Source organism: Triturus cristatus, chromosome 2_2 (genome assembly GCF_964204655.1).
Source record: "Triturus cristatus chromosome 2_2, aTriCri1.1, whole genome shotgun sequence".
NCBI classification, from domain to species: Eukaryota; Metazoa; Chordata; class Amphibia; order Caudata; family Salamandridae; genus Triturus; species Triturus cristatus.
The window spans coordinates 91,458,275-91,477,785 of record NC_140582.1 but is presented as its reverse complement, the minus strand read 5'-3'; the positions used below and the strand labels follow the sequence as shown (position 1 = coordinate 91,477,785).

General features: G+C 44.2%; 1 protein-coding gene across 3 annotated transcripts in view; it reads right to left on the bottom strand.

The window, feature by feature from the left end:
* Positions 1-6,500: 6,500 nt before the first annotated feature.
* Positions 6,501-19,511, bottom strand: part of APTX (aprataxin) — a 168,734-nt gene continuing 155,723 nt past the window's right edge. For 2 of the 3 annotated variants that reach the window (XM_085641088.1, XM_085641089.1), the window contains exons 7-8: positions 11,647-11,750; positions 6,514-9,375 (exon numbers count right to left, since the gene is read on the bottom strand). In XM_085641088.1, the coding sequence (XP_085497214.1) occupies positions 9,227-9,375; positions 11,647-11,750 (253 nt within the window). In that variant the 3' untranslated portion in view covers positions 6,514-9,226. Of the gene's footprint in view, positions 9,376-11,646; positions 11,751-19,511 lie in introns of all 3 variants that reach the window. The other variant, XM_085641090.1, reaches the window with a different exon arrangement.

Here is a 19,511-nt window from a genome sequence, read left to right as displayed (position 1 = left end):
GCAGATGACAAACTTTGTTGTGTCACATCCATCCTGAATAGCATGGGTGAGGGATACCCAAAGGTGTTGCAGGACAGCAGGCTAATTTTGGAGCACTGTGTCCCATAGAGCATGTGAGTAGCAGCCTACGAGGCAGCTGATGCTGACAGATCTTCGAGCAAGGCTTGTAGATGAGAACATACATTTTCAATAAGTTTTGATGGTTTTGACTCACAATCAGGTGGGGTGGTTGGGAAGGAGCTAGGAGCCACCTTGCTTGTGGAGGCATGTACCACAAAGCTCTCGGGCGTAGGTTGCTGTGTAAGAAAGTCGGGGTTGCCTGGTGCTGGTTTATGGTGAAAAGCCAAAAGCAGATCCATTGTCAAATGTATGTTAGTGATCTCTTTAACAAGGGACTGAGGACCTGATGTATCAAAGTGTTTTATCCATTCTGGGCCATATGTAGGTAGGCTAACATTTACCACTTCATAAATACCGAATTTTACCGATTCGGTATTTATGAAGTGGTAAATGATATGTAGGTAATCCATCGATAATATTTACCGATTCGGAATGGGTCGGTAATTTAGAATCGGTATTTACCGATTCGGTAATGGTAACTGGCTTCACATTGATTCCTATGGGCCAGGAGGCCCATAGGAATCAATGGGAAGCCAGTTACCATTACCGAATCGGTAAATACCGATTCGGTAATGGGGGGAGCACAATCAAAGGTGGCAGGGTGTCACAGTGACACCCTGTTGCACCCCTGATTCCTGCATGTGTGCACATGTGGCACACATACATGCCCTAAGGGCATGTATGTCTGCCACATTGCACACTTCAAAGTGCAAAAAATGCTTTTTCCAGCTAATCGTCATTTACCACCAACTTTTAGTTGGTGGTAAATAACGAATCCCCACAACAACCACACACTCCCCCTACATATCATTTCAGGATTCGGTATTTACCGAATCGGTAAAATTACCGATTCGGTAATTTTACCGATTCGGTAAATTACCGAATCCTGAAATGTGCCCCCTACATACCAAAAGCCTGAATACCGGTCGGTAACGGGATATTTACCGAAAATCGGCCGTTACCGACCGGTATTGGGCTTCCTACATATGGCCCTCTGTGTCTATGGGAAAATGCGTTGATATAACAGGCCCAAGTAAATTCTTGTGAATTCATGAAATCTGCACGTAATATTGTTCTTAGGAAGTATAAATTGCACTTCATTTGATATAAAACAAGTAAAGAACAATTTGTTCACAACTTTGTGATGCAAACTCTCTGGATGACCGGGAAATGAAGGCACCCAAATTTAGTTTTACCTCTATTAGAAGGTGCAGTGAAATGGTGCTTGCAAATGCATCATGCCTCAATAGGTGTGTAGGAGATCAGCTCATCAAAGGTCACTTCCGGGAGTAAGGATCATTCATCAAGTTCCACAGGGTCGGTACATTTTGGGATTGGTAGTTCAAATGGCGGGCACCTTCATCAGGCAACAGTCAAACAGTTTTTGGGATAAGCTCAATGTTCAGAACTTTTTCTGAATAACGTTTGGTTCTTGGCCCTCTTCAAGCATTGTGACAGCAATTCTGGTCCCATCTTCTCAGAATAGTGGTCTCTCCTGGGTTTGGCTCGAGGTCGAGTAGTTTAATCGCCTCCTTTGGAGAGTACACAGACTGTTGATTAGCATTCAGGAAAAACAGGTAGAAAGGCTGACCTTATCTGTACTGGATGTGCTTTGATTTAAGATAGTCAATGGCTAACTTGAGGGATTTTCATTTGATTGGAGTAGTGGCTTTACTATCCTGAGATAGCAGGATTTGAGTGTCTTGGTGTTTGAATGGTTCAGCTTTCTGTGCCCATCTCAGAATGGTCCCTTTGACCTTGAAGAAGTTCAACTGTGCCAGCACACCAGGGGATAAGCTGTTCTGCATGTGACAGCCATGAAGAGTGTGTTCACAGTCCTATTCCATGTTTTATTCACCTGGGTGCTATAGCAGTATGTAAAAATGGCCACAGATGTATACTTCAGACTGAAAAGTGAACCATAGCAGTTACACCTCTGTAAATTATTATATGTCTTCACATGTTTTGCTCATTGTCCAGCTTATCCAGGAAGTACTGACCACTTTTGTTTTCGAAATGATTGTCTCTGATTTCCAGTTAATATGTCTCATGAGCCCTTTTTCTTTTCAGCTGTTTCTAGTTGGTACATTCTAGTTTCAACGTCTGCATCTTGGGAGCCAGTTTGGAAGTGGTTTTTGCAAACTTTTGATGTATTTATCCCATACCTTTTTTGAAATTTCAGTATCACAAAGTGGATGTCACCACATGGATGGTGTATCTAGATTGGATTAGCCAGCCATCTAGATAGGGACTGGAAAATAATTTCTGCTTCCCCAGGTATGCTGCCACTACTACCATACACTCAGAAAAGGTTCTCGCGGCTGACTTCAGGCCAACTAGAAGACCCAGTAATGGTAGTGATTGCTTTCATCAGAAATGTTAGGAATTTCAGATGCTTCATTGAATTGGAATGTGAAAATATGCATCCTGTAGGTAATTTCAATTTCCTCTTGATGTAGCTTGGGAAAAATGTGGTGAAGAGCTAACATCCTGATTTTTTTTCACTTTGTATCCATTTGTTTGCTATCTTGAGATCAAAAAGAACAAGTTACTAACCTTCAGTAATTCTTTTTCTGGTAGATGTTCTATCTAACTGCAGATTCCTCACCCTAGAATATTCCCTAGTTGTCAGACTGGATCCGGAAACTTTTCTCAGCAGTGCTCCAGCAACCCGGTAGGTGGCAATGTGTGTCTCTGTACCACCCCCCAAAGTGAAGGTGCATGTGAGCACCACCCATGTGTGTTGATGTCAGTTTCTTGTTTCACTTTACACACCCTCAGATACGATCTTGGCCAAAGTGAGCACTTTGAATTTGTCCTTCTGCACAAAGGCCTTCAATGACACAAGGACCAAAATAGGCTAGAGACCAAATCCTTTTTCAGCAGTAGGAATTAACAACCTTCTCCTCTTTCCATGCCGGTGCCCTCTCAATAGCACCCTTGGACAGTGACAGTTACACCTCCTGTAAAAGAATGAACAGGTGTTCTTCTGAAATTCTCTCTGACATAGGTGGAATGTTTGATGGGGCAAAAAGAAAAGGTAGGGCATAGCCATGCTGAAAGATTTGTGAAATCTATGTGGTGGCTGTGATGGATCGCCACCCTGAGAGGAAATGTTGAAACCTGCCTCCCACGGGATGGGCATGTGCACTGAGGGCAAACAGAAGCTGCTTGGTGGCTGTTGCAGAAGGGGAGGGGGAATGGAGGACTGATGCCTCTGCTGGCCTGCGTGTTGCCTGCATACCCAAACCCATGGACTGATGTTCTGGTTGGGGACACTGTTTTTTTCTATATGCCAACCCCTTTGAAATGGCCTCTGAATTGGTGTGGAAACTGCTTAGCAAGGGTCCAAAGACCCAGAGAGTATGCATGGCTCTACTCTCCTCAAAGCGCTCTAATGCTGAAGCTGCCTCTTCACCAAAAGGCGACAACCATCAAAATACATATCGATTACAGAAATGTGTAAATCCCCGAAAATGCTGAGGAGCGCATCCACGTGTGTTGTCGAAGCACAACATTGGTACTGACTGCCCTCCCCAGGCAATCGGTAGTATCAAAGCCAATGCTGATCACATATTTGTATGTGTCTTATTTGAAACAGGGAGGCCATAATGTTTTCTGGGGTCGTTGACAACATCTGACTGGCCATGTCCCACAGAGTAAGTGTGCAGTGACCCAATAGGCAGACAGTATTAATTGACCATAATGCTAGGATGGCAGAGGAAAATGTACGCCAGCCATTAGCCTCAATCCTCTTGGACTGGATCTGGGGGAGATGTGGGAAATGAATCGGGACTCTCCTTACCGGCTGAAGCCTACTTCACGAAGGTCATTACAGTAGGATGTTGAGTAAGAAAATCAAGATCACCAGGAACCTGTTTGTGATGTCTGGCCATCTGCCTGTTCAGCGGTGGACAGGAACAAGGCTGTGACCAAGTGGCCATCAAGTTATCAGTAAAGGCCTTGTTAAAGGGAGGAAAGGCTCAGAAATTACCTGGTTCAAGCTGTAAAATTGCTGTAATTAAGTTCTGTTTGGTCTCGACTGAGGCAGGTGTAAATCAAGGACCTCAGCAGTCTGCTGGACAACCACTCCAGTGGGGGGCACTTTCTTCCATTGAGGACCCCAGTGGTGAGTAAAATCCTGCCTGAGGGAAAATGGCAGGCCTACTGGCATCACAAATTGTAAGTTGATGTAAAAGTTGTCACCTGAGTAATGAGGGGAAAGAGAACCATCTCTATGCCCACCATCATTATCACCATCCTTTGTTCAGAGTCAGAGCAAAGAGATAATGGAGCCTCTGCTGGCAGTTCCGCCATGTTACAGGCATGGGTCAGTGCCAGGCTCTATAGCAATTGGATGTGCTTTTGTAATTTCATAGTGTAACATCAGCAGAGATGGGGCCAAAGTCAGTTCTGTGTCTGTGATTCTGAAATCATCACTGATAGCCTTCTGGTGCCAATGATGTCGATAAGGAAAGGCCTTGCACAGGTCTTGGAGTCCGAGTGGAAGAATGTATTGAGTCGGAATAGGACCGAAGCAGGTCCCAGTCCGGAGGATCTACTTAAATACTGGGGGCGCAAACTTTGCCTACCATACAGGAGTGGAAAGAAGGCATGGATTGGTGTGTGGAGGTGGAGAAATTGATGTATCAAGCAAGAGAATGTCCACACAAATTTGAGAAGGTCTAGGGTCCTTCTTGGATGGAGGTGAGGGAAGAAAGTGAGTGAGAAAAAGTGGGAGGTACGGTTCTGGGGGGGGGGATGAAAGGGGGGGTGTTTCCGGCTCAAGCCACAAAACAAAGTGTCGTGCTTTGGTGTTGATGTGAACTGCTCGGCTGTTGCGTTGTGTTGTGCTCCAGTCCAACTTATAGGAAGACTTATACAATGGCTGTTATATACTTGCTCACCTGCTTTCAGAAGTTGGGGGGGGATTATGTTATAGTGTTTGCTTTTTCTCTGCAAAAACTGAATACAGAGATTTTTTTAATGGATCCCTTTTATACCCCATAAAGAAGCTGAACAGCCGAGAATAATAATTTGCCCCAAAAGAGAAAATAAGTATGCTGAGAAAGATAAGAATACCAGGATACCACAATGTTTGAAAGGGAGAGGACAAAGTAGGTAACAGGATAGCATGATTTACTGTGTCAAATGCAGCAAAGTTAGAAGAACTTGGTGTGATAGGCATACTTAAAAGTGAGAATAGTACTTTCAGTAGAACTGGCAGGATGTAAATGCAACTGTACAAGCGGAACCAAATAATAAAAGGCAAAGAAGGGTGAATTGGTGCACTTCAAGTGTTTAGAAAGGAAAAAAGAATAAGGGTATGGGAGGACACTTCGGGCCGCCGCACCGCCAAAACTGCAGATTAGCAGTTTCCTCCTGCCTGGGGGGCTTTTTTGGGGCGTTCCCACGGCAGTGGCTCTAAAATGGGCACCGCAATGGGAACGCTAAAACAGTTCCTGCACATTATGGACTGAAAGGTCCATGCCGTGCAGGAACTGGGGTGCGTGCACACATGGGGGCACATGTTAAGCCCCCCACATACACCCCAGGGTGCACAGGCACAGGGGGCCCTGTGGGGCCCCCTTTGTTCTCTCTCCGCCAGGGTTTTCATGGAGGAGGAACTGCCATGAAAACCATGGCGGAGAGGAAACTCCTAATATGTGTGGCAAGCAAATCGATGCCTCCTTAATGCCGAACGGTGGTTCCCTGGCGGCTTTGGCAAGGTAATGGTGGCCCGACCTCCGTAATCGTAATAGGACAGTTGGGAGACTGCCGCCACCGCGCTCCCATGAGTCTGGCAGCCCGTGGACTACCAGACTCATAATTAGGGCTCCCAGTTTTCCGTTTTTACTGATTTTTACAGATAAATACAGACAGAAAACTATTTTTTCCTGTCTGTATTTATTTTTAAAAACAAAAAAATACGGAAAATATGTCTTCTTTGGATGTTTTTTTCCACTGTCAATCATGAGTGCCAGGTCAGTAAGTGTATAGATTGAGAGGTAGGGCAGATGAAAAAAGACAATACATTTTCTAATTAAGCTTATTTAAGTGCAGATCTACAGTTATTTATGCTATTTTGCAATGCAAGTGTTTTCAGATAATGCTATTGCACTGTATACTGCTGAAACCTTTTGGACATTCAAATGCGAATGTACATTTAATCAGTCAAATAAATGTGGAAAAATACCCATGGAAGCTTCATTTATACAGAAAACACAAAATAGAAATGGATAAATACAGACAAAATTAGCAAACAAATAAATATGGATAAATACAGACGGAAATGTAGAAAAAATAAATACCTTAAAACCGGGAGCCCTACTCATAATTAAGCCCTTAGAGAGCACAAAGGAATTTTTGGAAATTGTATAAGTGTTCTTTTTTTTAAACTATTTTTATTGAACATTTTGCATAGCGTTACAATGACAGTACAGTTCACATGAGGTAAAGACATAGATTCAGCATTGTGCAGATATTCATTCTTTCGTTTTCCAAAGTACAGACCTATCAGTCCAATCCCATGCGCCCAAGTGATTCCCAAAAGTACGTACAAAAGAGAGCATTCAGTAAAATGTGCTCATTCACTAGTATCAGACTCGAACTCTTCTAATGGGGGCGGGGGGGGGGGGGTTCACATATATTGCCCCGAAAAGCATTCCAGCCTCCCCAGACCTTCATCCATTTTTTAGGACACCCTCGGTGGATATATACTGATTTTTCCGCCATGTCCATATCTTTGCACCACTGATTGAGAGTAGGGCAAAGTCTGGATCCCCAGCATTGTGTAATGTTTCATTTTGCTACCGTCACGCTACAACAGTGTTCTTGAAGGAGAGAGGAAAGGTACCATAGGTGAGCAAAAGATTTAGTAGAGCTGTCTGGCAAGGGAGAAGATGAGAAAAGAATTGGTAGATAAGAAAAGAATGGACACAGTCGGATGGAGCTGTAGTGGGGTTTGCTTGCTCAATAAAGAAAAACGTATGGGAGAGAAAGGAAACAAATGAGGGCAAGAAGGGCTTACAATGGTAGCCAGGTGAGAAATTAGGACGAGAAAGGCAAACCATGGTAGATTAGGGTAGTGGGCAGATCTGTATAAAATCATTTGACAATAAAGGGCAAGTACCAGATTTTGATCCAGGGTCCTAGGATCTGTACACCATACACAAATCTATATTCCATGAGGGGTAAAAACTGAGAAAATATTATCCCATGTATTTACGAAGATCCTTGAGATGTTACAGAAAATCTATTGCCTACCACGCCTAACCAGTAACAACTTTTGCGGTTGTATCCAATTTATAAATTACCTACCTATTTGTTAATTAAGTTTATTTGACCATTTATAGCTAAGGCACTGAATAAACTTTATTGTATGGGCAGTTACAATATACCTTGAGTGTTTGCTTTAACTTAAAAAGAGCGCAACATTATTATCTTGTCTATCTAAATGGAGTGCATTATGTGGACTTGAGGTACCAGTAGTCAACAACAGTAACCACACAAGACAGTGCAGAGTAACCAGTAACTGTCCAAGAACCCCAAGAAAATGCATCACACATACAAAGTCTCAAAAGTATTTTTGGTGCTTCCCACCACAGAAAATTCAACAATACTCAAATAACTTATCAAGTGGAATAGTTGATAGTGATATAGAACCAAAATCAAATCTGAAAAGTCAAGCATCTCGGATCCCCTGTCTGGCAGCCCCCTCAGCCGCTTTCCTCACACACCAACTCAAAGAATTCACTCGGCATTTTCACTTCAAGCACACATGAAAAGTGCATACACACACACACACACACACACACACACACAGGTGGAGTGGATCAAGTGGCAGCATACTCAGTTTCTCACTAGAATCACATTAAAAAAAAAAAACCTGCGGCAGTCCCTTCTTCCTGTATGGAAACCTGCACTATCATTGCCAAGAGAATGACATGAGACCTGGCTTTTCATCACCCTCTCCTATACTCCTAGTGATGTCCCTACAGAGAGATGTCACTATTGCACAACTAAAAAACGTGGTTCCACCTCAAAAGATGTTTAATAATTTATTTGAAGGAATTTCCCATTTTACTGAAGAATTAGACTACGCAAAAATGTTATGAGCAATGTATAGAGTCAAATTTTGTTTTTAAGCATTAAACTGTGGCGTGGCAAACCTCACAACTACCGTTAATAGCATGCAGAACCAACAAGCTCTTTATGATGGTAATACAGCAATGTAGTTTATTACAGATTACATAAGCCACCAAACAGCTCTGACCTATAAAATGAATTTGTACATTAGGCATTAACTTCATAGAAAGGCTTCTCAGTGTCTTGCCATCCCCAGTAGCCTTTATTAACACAATAGTAAGCTAAAAAACAATACCGCGTGCTACAGTACTCCCAGTGTTTTGTATATATTTCACAGGCTTTCAAAAGAAAGGAATGGCTAATTTGTTCTTGCACAAAAGATCACATTTTCCTTTGGCCTTATTTTTTGACTATGATGTACGCTTTAAATAATGGTGCCTTTTGTTGCGGGGGGGGGGGGGTTTAAACAACAAATAGAACTCTGTCCAACCTTACCAAAACAAACATGGTGTTCTTGTTCATGATTTGAAGGACTCTGTTTAATATTGCTCTCCACCTCTACATATTTTTCAATCGTGAGATGGACACAGACCAAGTCACTCATGTCTAGGCCATAGAACCCGGGTGGAGGATACATTTGAAGCTTTGCAAGTTGAAGTATATGAACAAACAGGAAAATAAGTACAAAAACCACCCCACTAACAAAAACAAAAAACACAGAAAAAGTAAGAAAGAAGACAAAGAAAAAAAAAAAAGTAAACTAAAACCAAGCACTTTACTTATTTTGGCATCTAGTTTTGAGCGACGGTCATTCTTTACTGTAACGTACTTTGACAAGGTAATCTGGATTAAATATCTTCTACCTGATGCAAGCCATACAAAATATCTTGGGGATATTAAGTAGGTGGAGGGACAAACATTTTGAATCACTTTGTATTGAGTAGATCAATCAAATAAAGTCTACAGTCTCAGGGCGCTCTCCCAGCGGGAAAGAGCCTGCACCCCAGCATCATCACGGTCACTGATGCATCTTCAGATGAGCTTTAAGTTCTGGAATGGTGGACTGCTGCTGTCTGCACATGTGACATCTGAGGGGAGCTTTCAGGAGCTCCGAGGTGCCGTCTTTTACTGTAACTTGCCCTTTGAGCTTAACCATCTCAATAACATCTGGAGGGGAAAAAAGAATGAACGATAGTCAAAACGGGCATGACGTGGAGCACATTACAGGCAGTATCTGAAGCACCAAGCTCTGCAGGATGCAATACAAACGAAGTTCATCGCCATTTAGACCAGTGTCGCTGTCTTACTAGTATAGTACTCAGTAGAGATCGGAATGCCTTCTTGGGTCTCACCCAAAAGGTAATTTGTTTAAACCATTGTCATGAAACAGAAATGGGCAAAATCTTGGATTACAGCATTGTTTGTATTGTGGGCAGGGAGCCAAACAAACTACGGATGGAGGCTTCCAGTGACTGGCAACCAATTAAATTACATTTATTTTGAAAATTAAATTCTATTTTATTCAGTTTGATTTCCGCTCAGATTACTCTTAACACCGTTTATAAACACTACTAGTGCTACACACCACCCTTTGACTATATGCTTGTTTCCCTTCTTTATGTTCACAGACCATGAATCTTCTCAGTTTCCAGCCTTATCACATATATTCTTCCATTAACCCATGTTCTTGCAACTGTTAAAGAGAACACAAACTTGTGAGCAAATCATACATAGGACTTTGTGTGCAAATTATATATTTTTTTAACTCAAGACATGTCCCAAAGCATGTTATTATTTATTAAGAAGTTTTTTGTGTGTTTGTCATACAATACTGATATGAAAAAGCAAGTCATACAAACAACCTTACTATAAAAAGTGTAACCATGAAACTGTATCCTTTTCACAACTGTGTACGGCTGTGAACTACATTTCAATTTGAGCAGACTTGTGCGAACACGGGAAAACCTCAATATTGAGACCACAGTGTGAACAAAGTGTAGCACATACTGCTGAGTGAGTCTGGTCACAAATAATGAAGCAGAAATTACTTCATACAAAAGAATGAGAAAACGTGTTAAGAGTCGATACACTTTAACACACAATACAGGTTGAATAAACCTGCACCCCACAACATGCATGCAGTCCAGTGATTGCAATAGTGTGGAAATTCTGATTGCATGCTATCAAGCACAAACACATGCGTATAATCCTACAGCGAGCGTACATGTATGTGAACAAATTGGATTGAACAACTAGAGCTGTATTACAGATAAGGCACACTCTCCCTGTTAGCACCACAACGCACATTTATCAGGGGGAGCGGGGTGAAAACTGAAACAGTGGGCTCTATTGCAGATAATGCGATGCCTCCTGAGCGCAGTCGCCAACTCACTGTCGCCCCGGGCGCTTCAGGGAAAGGTGGAGCAGCTGTTTGAAGATCCGCTCTCATAGTGCAGGCGGCACCCCCCTGTGTGGGCCAGTGCCAGCCTGCAGGTGGATGTCTGGGGGACACCCACACGCTATTGAGGGAACGACCCATTACCCTGCTAAAGGGGGGGGGGGGAAATAGGGTCCCATGAAACCTCCCCCCCCCCACACATCCTCCTGCAGGTGGGCGCAGTAACTCAATGCAAGGGGATTTTCGTGTCCCCCTTACAGTGTAGGTGCGGTGCTGCTAGCTCTGTGAAAGATGAAACAGCTCCTTCAAACGGCCGCACCATTCACAAATACGCTGACCCAGGGCAGCCACGTGTTTGTGTCTGCCCTTGTGACAGCGTATTACCTGCAATAACACATCCGGTTTCCCCAGAGCATCCTTTGAAAGGTGCACCGCGGCACAATCAGGGACAGTGTGCCCTACCCATATAATACGGTCCATGTATTGCCATTAATACTGCTCCATGTGAAGAGCTCATGCTCCTTCAATCCTAGGCAGTGACGAGTTGAGCTAATTGTGATGTACTGCATAGTAAATCTTGGGTGACAGCATGAGGAGACAGGACTAAGTGCACTAACTAATTACATTTTTGTTCGTGATTGTATAGTGCATCATTTATGTATTTTTACTTCGATGGCAAAGTATAAAGATGGTTGATGAGAATATAACTAGCGATTGAAGAAAGTTCTCTAACCTTCTAGTAGTATTGTTGCTTACCTCACACATAAAGGCCCCCCAAAAATCCCCAAATAAATACTTGAACTTGATTTTATCAAAAAGGTTTCTTTTTAAATTTAAAAACTTCCAAAGATATACATGAAACTGTGGTCTGGAAAGCAGTTCCTCAGCGCATATGGGTGAAACATCTAAACCAAACCGCACATTTCTGCAGGGATTACACAATCAATTAGATTTTAAACAGCGACATTTAAATAATAAGCAAAACTGCACTCTCTTACCAGACAACAGACAGGGAATCTAGGAAATAGACCAACCCTTACCTCGAGATTCTAAGAAGTATTCAGTAGTGAATGAATTCCAATGCTTCTTGTTTTTAAGGCAAGGGGAATCAAAGTCCTGGCTGATCACGTGTAGATGAACATGGCTGGAGGACCAAAACAGCACATTATGAAGAAATATTCATATCACATTCCTTTAAATTCAATCCATCTCCCTAAAGTATTAGCATTGGACAGTACACATGTCCCATGATAAGTAGAATAATTCAGGAGTCACTGAATAAGTCTAACAAACGCATACTTTACCCCAAGGGTTCCTGAATCTAATGAATAAAATAGAAGTGTGTGCGAAATTTAAGAAAAATTATGTGAAATTACATAAAATGCAAATCTTGCATTATGTGCTATATTTTGGCTTGAAATTACTCCTTGCACCAATTTTTGACATAGGGATGCATTTTGACGTAAGAAAAACAAGTTACTTACCTCTGATAATGCCTTATCTGATAGAGGCTATATAGCCGCAGGTTCCTTACCTTAGAATATTCCCCAGGCGTCAGACTGGATTTGGAAATTTTTGAGCAATCCCACTTGTGCGCAGGTAGGTTGCGTTGTGCGGCTCAGCATGGGCGCCACCCTGTGTACTGACCTCAGTCCTTATTTTTCTGCACCAGACACACAGAGCCTAGCTGAGGAGGAATGACTAGTTTGCCAAGTGAGGTCCTGAAGGACCTCTTCAATAGTAAATGACATACAGTTCATAGAAGGGGAGGATCAGTCAGGAATCTGCAACTAGATAGAATCTCTACCAGATAAGGCATTACTGAAGGTAAGTAACATGTTCATCTGATAAGAGACTTCTAGCCACAGATTCCTTACCACAGAATAGATACCAAAGCAATATCTCCCCGGAGTTGGGTCTGTGGACTGTGTTACACAAAGAAGTCCTGGGGGGCTGAGCAGTGAAAATGCCCAACGTACCGAAGCCGACTGTCTAGGGAGCAATGTTTGGCAAACGTGTGCAGCTATGCCCATGTGTCTGCCTGAAAGATATCTAGAAATGAGAACACTTTCTCGCCATCGCAGTGGATGCACCTTTAACTCTGGTAGAATGAGCCCTTAAGCCCTCAGGGTGCTGCTTTTTAGCCAGTGTGTAGCAGATTTTAATACAAAGAACAAACCATCTGGAGATGATCCTTTTGTGATCTGCTTTGACTTTCTTCGCACCCATAAAACAAACAGAGCGTTGATCATCTGCCTGGAAATCTTTGGTGCAATCAATATAAAAAGACAGAGCTCTTTTCAGGTCCAGACGGTGGAGACGTTCCTCTGCCTTGGTAGGATGAAGCGGGAAGAAGAAAGTAGGCAGCATAATAGTCTACCAGACATGATAAGGTATAACAACCTTTGGCAAAAAGGATGCTCAGGTTTTAAGAACCGACTTTCCTGGAAAGAAGAAAGTGTGCCGGGGTTGGGGGGCGGTCGTCAATGGAAAATGCTTGCAATTCGCTAACCCTCCTAGCAGATGAGATCGCCCTAGGAAGACAATTTTGATGGTCAGCAGTCTTAGAGGGCTGCTGTGCACCAGTTTATAAGGTGTGCACATGAGGAAGGTTTTAGCTTAACTTCAGTTCCCATTGGGACATAATGAACAGTGCAGGAGGAACCGTGTTGTAAACCTGTAAGGAAATGAGTCATGACAGGTGACTTGAACAAAGAAGGTTGATCCGGCAACCACAGAAAGGTAAAAATGGCAGAAAGGTACACCTTAAATGTGCCCAAAGCAAAACCTTGCTGAGCTAGGAATAGAACAAACAGCAGAACTTCAGACAAGGGTGCAGACAAGTCAAGTCAGAGGAACTTGTTAAGCGCACATATCACCGTAGGGTCTCATGGCGCTAGCGCGAGCCTTGGTGGAGACTTACAAGGATCAACAGATCTGGATGCACACCAAACAACAAATTTGTCCTATTGGCAGCCGTAGATCATTTTCGTGGAGGAATGCCTGGCTGCCAAGATGACATCGCCCACTTCAGGAGGGAGGTCGAACACCCTAAACTGTTGCCGCTCAATCTCCATGCATGTAGGTGGAGAGTGGTCAGGAGTTCGGGATACCAAACTCTCCCTGCCCAGCCCGGGGTCACTAACATAATTTGGGCCTGGTCATTCTTGATCTTCTTGAGAACTCTGGCAGGAGTAGTACCGGCAGGAAGGTGCACAGAAGTCCTGGGCTCCATTCAAGACAAAATGCATCTCTCAGCAAGAGCCACATTGGAAGCTCCATTGTGCAAAAGTGCTGACATTACGTATTCTCGCATTGGTGAATAGATCCAACTAAGGTTCTCCGCCATCTCTGAGGAGACCTTGCACCACTTCCGAATGGAGATGCCATTTGTGATCCACACAGCATCAATAGCTGATATTGTCTGCGCTGGTTTTCAGAGAAGCCGCAAGATGTTGAACCAGCAGGAAAATACCCTGATGCTCTAGGCATGTCCAGACACAGCCTCTTGATAAAGGGCCCATGAACCCACCATGCTCTGCTTGTTGAAATACCACATGGCGATAGTGTTGTCTATGAACACCTGAACCAGCATTCCTTTGATGGAAAGAAGAAAGGCATTCAACAGGGCTGACTTTAGCGTTATTGGAGCTCAGTATGCTTGTTAGTGCCCGAAATGACTTCTTTCTCCATGAATTCCCTCACAACCTTAAACTGTGACCCTCAAATATCCATAACCACTCTCTCTCACATGCTTTTCTTCTGTTTTATAGCGCTACTCATACCAGTGTAGGGCGTCAGGGCAGTTTACATCACACACACATTACACAGACAGTGAATCGCACGTTTGTACATCAGCGAATAGAAATGTTACTTAAGAAAGAGGACTACAAGGTATAGGAGTCACATTTCATTCATACTGGTAGGCAGTATACTGTAAGAGTGCTTGATCTGGTGAAGCACAAACTCAGACTTTAAAATGTACCACCATGCTTTGGGGTTTTCTTTACTAATAAGAATTGATTTCTAGACAAATTAACCCTTTTCCCAACATTAGACTAGGGAAAAAATCATAACGTTCTAACCTATACCTTACATTTTCCATGCAGCTCTTTGGTGACAGTTAATAGCTCACTGTTCTATATTAAGATATCATTTATAAATTGCAAATAACAAAACCATCTCTCAGACAAAAGCAGTAACCCACTGAAGTATTTCTGTGATCTGTTTGTGTTTTGCAGCAGGCATATTAACCCTCTGCGCTACTTTATGATGAGTCAAAACTTCCACCAGTCAAAACTCTATCTCTCTTCAGTAGGTCGATTCATCACCATTGTTATCTTGACATTTTTATTGTTGCCTGAAAACTGCTGGAGGTAAGGGACTCTGCATCAGGTGCTTTTAAACCCACAATATATTTGACAACACAGCACCCCCTGAAGTCAACGCCCAATGCGGTGGCACAGATTGCATCGCCCTAGAGCCGTCCTTGGCTTTCAACACCAATCAGATCACTCTCAGTTCCAACAGCTTAATGTGGAGCTAAGGCTCCGCTGGAGACCATAATCCTCTGATCACCACTTCTCCGAGATGGCTGCCCCAACCCAGAAGTGAAGCATCTTGTAGGAAACTGGTTTTCTATGTAGTGTACCAAAACGAGGTACACTATGCAGAAAGTCCAGGCCACCCTTATTTGCTTACAAGGGATTGTTTTAACAATCCCCAAGTGTTCTATTTGTGGTAGCATGGTCGAGCAGTTTAGGCTTACCAGAGGAGAGTGTTGAGCATTTGTTGAACACACACAGCCAATAAATGAGACACACCCTCAATAAGAAATCCGTGGCCGATTTAGAAAAATTACTCAACATTTTATATATTATTTTGACACCAGATCTTCGGGTACCTTAGTTCGTTATTGTTTTAACACAGAAAAACAGTTGAATAACAAAGCTGTCAGATTTGAGAAATAAGCCTCAAACGTGGTAATGTTATCATATGGAAGGAAAATACATGTACTGCATACAGGTATCTGCAAACAGTTGTAGAGAGTACACTTTAGTACTTAACTCCTTCCATGCTCATGACGAGTCACAGTGGAGCTGTGCTCATGACGAACTGAGCTCATCATAACGGCCGCGGCCCGCCCACACGCGATAAATTCCCCGCCTGTGCGGAAGAACTAATGAGTGGGCGGGGTCGTGACGAGCTCAGCTCGTCACGAACACAGCTCCACTGTGAGTCATGACAGGCTGAGCTCGTCACAAGCACAGCGGCGCCGCGGACCCCCTCCCCCCGCACCGTGGGGGCTCAGCTCATGGGGATTTCTAGGCCAAGGGGACACAGGTAGAAGATGTGCACTCAGGTCGAGGGGCTCGGGTGCAGAGGTGCTGGCTGGTGGGTCACTTTAGGATTGGAGGCTCTCACGGTTCTCGGTATACCTGCAGAGGATGGAAAAGAACCAGAACAGGATCACTCTCGGTATCAAGCTCATCTCTCTCTAAAACCTTCGACTTGCAGGCAAGTATTTGTGGGGGTGATGTCCAGATTGGACACAAACAAGCTTTGCTGTGAGTAAGTGCCCAGGTAGTCGGGGTATTCGTGCTGGGGGGTTCTTGGAGGCTCTAGCATCTCAAAACTCGCTAATGGAGACGGGGCTGACCTAGAGCCTGAGCCTTCTGTGGGCCCGATGGCCAACAGCACGGGTTATTGGACAGAAGCTTTTGATGCCTGAAGATGCAGGGGGGTAGTGCCTCCACCTCAAGGGGGACGCTGCTTGGTTGTTAAAGTTGCTGGACGGTCCTCCACAGTTTTGGGAGGAGTTCGGGTTTTGGACGAGTCGTGTCGGTGCAATTATTAAGGCTCCAGCAGCAAGGCAGGGTTTTGCGCCAAGTAGTGGTAAAGTCCTCAGTTCCCGTGGTGACTGCTCTTCTTTGTCCTTCCTTCAGTTCCCAGTAGACGAATCCTGGAGTCATGGGAACCCCTAAATACTGACTTTATTGGTGTTGAGGGGAGTATAGGGTAGTAGCCAAAGTGCTACTTACCTCTGAGGTGACTACACCCACTATATGACCACTTCCTCAGGAGAGTGGGCATAAACCTGACAAAGAGTTCCTAGTTCCACTAGATTTAAAATGGTGAAACCCTTCTTTTGTTGTTCACCTCAGGTGGCCTACCTTAAGGGTGTGGCTAGCCTGTAAGTGAACACACCTTCTGACTACCTAATGTTCCTGCCTGCTCTGGTGCCAAATGGACTCTCTCAGGTCTGGGGTAAAGCTGAGGTCACATATCAAAGGTGGCAGAGGCTTTGAAGCCTCTGGCCTTGACATGCTAGTTCACTATACATCCTGCCGAAGAGCTGTGATCACCATCCGCCTGAGCAGGCATTGTTTCTGACCTCTGAGAATGCGGGTTCGCACCTACAAGGGATCAGAAACCACTCTCTGGTGGCAGGCTGGGAGATACCAGTCAGCCAGCACACTAGAAGACTAATAGATTTTTCCAGGGGCACCTCTAAGGTGCCATCTGGGTGCATGTCATAATAAATCTAGTGCTGGCATCAGTACAGGTTTATTAAGACAAGGTGTTTGATACCAAACACCAAAGGTTTCAGTGCAGCCATCATGTAGCTGGGTAACTCATGATAACCAGTGTCCAGTACATGTCTTTAAGATGGCTGCCTGATCACTTGCAACATCTAGTAATTGAACTTGACAACACAGGGGCCTATCTTCTCATGCAGATAGGCACTCACATATAATATAATGCACCCTTCCTTAGGGCTCTAAGGCCTGCTGCAGGAGTGCCTTACATATAGTATATGCAGTGTACCTTGGAATGGAACACAGGGAGTTTGCACCATTTCACGCATCCTGCAATGGTGGTCTGCATGCAGTTTGAGTGTTTGTTTCCCTTAGGGTACCATAATACATGCCCTGGGTACCAGGGGTACTATTTCCAGGGACTTACAAAGATGCTGAAGTTCTTGCCAATTGGGTTACAATTAAGCATTTCATTCTAGGGGGAAAAACACAGGCTCTGGAGCCTGGTTAGCGGGCTTCAGTGCACTGTCAGAGTTGAAAACCAGCATCTAGCAGTTCAAATGGGGCAAAAAAAGTGAGGGGACATCTGCAGGGAGAAGTCTAGCTTCCTACACATCTGTCAAGATTGTGAGCTCTGGGTTGTGGGGGGAGAGGAGTCTGCCACTTACCCAATCACGCTCAGTGACCCACCACTGCAGAGCCTTTGCAGTCCCCAAAATATCTGGACCAGAGTGGAGAGACTGCCGTGATGCTGAGCCCACTGAGTCTTCCAGTCCCACTGCAAAGCCCAAATATGCCAACAGACATGTTTTAGCAACAGGAAGGAGGAGATGAGGCCCAGTAGCCTCAAAGTCAGTTTCACTGAAATCCAGAATAGAGGCTGAAACATCATAATCATAGCCCGAATACCCTGGACTCGCTGTTCAAGAGGATAAGCCGGAAACTGTACTGTTTCCAGAACAGCTCCAATGAAAGAGTGTCTGAGAGGGAGTCAGGTTTATAGTGAACAACAGCACTGCAGGAGGATCGCTGTAGTCTGGAGGTGGGAGATGGCTGGCTGGGGCGATCCCGCTTTAAACAGCGAGGTAGGGAAGACTGGTACCCAAATGCTCTGCAGATGTGCTGCAACCACCGCTATCACCTTAGTGAACACCTGAGGAGCGGTAGTAAAGCCAAAGGAGAGCACAGCAAACTGAAAATGCTCTTGCCTACCGGGACTGCAGATACTGTCTGTGGGTAGGAAGGACAGGGAAATGGAAGTAAGCGGCCTGCAAGTCCAACGTTATCACCCAGTCTCCAGGGTCGAGGGCAGATAAAAACTGAACCAAGGTGAGCATCTTCAGGAAGTAGTTGAGAGGGCATAGGTCTAATATGAAACTTGAGACCTCCATCCTTCTTCAGCACAAGAAAGTAGAGGGAATAGCAACCAAGATCTTCTTATGATACTGGTACTCTCTTGATGGCTGCTTTGGCCATAAAAGACAATACTTCCTGTCACAACAGTAAGAGGTGGTCCTCCGTTAACCAATCAGATAACTGAGACAAAGGTGGTGGGGTCTGTTGGAATGGGAAGCAACTGCCCCACTGGACGATTTGATGCACCCACTTGTCTGAAGTCATTTCCCGCATTGGTGCAGGAGGTAACGAATCCTGCCTCCAACCGGGTGCCCATGCTGCAATGAGGGCAAACAAAAGTGCCTTCTGAGTTGTGGTTGCAGGTGTGGGGGATGGATTCGTCAACCTCTGTTGCAGGTTCCTACGAGGTTTGTGTGAGTTGTAACCATGGCCATGAAATGACTGTGCCTGCTGCCCATGGTGGCTAGGGGGAAATGGACGTGACTGATAGCCCCTACCATAGCCACAGGAGGGGCGTAAGGCAGACTGCTGCTGTCGTGGAGCCATAGTGAGCCTCAACGACCAAGGTGGCCTTACTGTCCTTAAATCTTTCCAGAGCAGAATCCAACTTGTCACCGAAGAGGCTAGTCCATCTAAGGGCATGTCCAAAAGGGATGCCTGGACATCCCCGAAAAGCCAGTATTTCTCAGCCAGGTATGGCGTTGAACACATGGAAAAGTATGCTTAGCAACAATCTTTCTTTTATTAATTGCATTAAAGATGAAGTACTTTATGTAGCTAATAGGGGTCCCTGTACAACTCTACAGGCCGCCTAGTAACAGCCTGTGGTACTGCACCCTTTCCTTGCTTTGTGTATTTTCTTTTTTTACTTATGTTACTGCTGGAATATTTTTAACCCAAATAAAATCTAACAAACGTTATTTGCAACACCAATAGCTCAAACGTTCAGTAATGCGAGACCTATTGCATTGGAAATGCTTGTAGTCTTGGCAGTCTGTCACTTGCAGTTT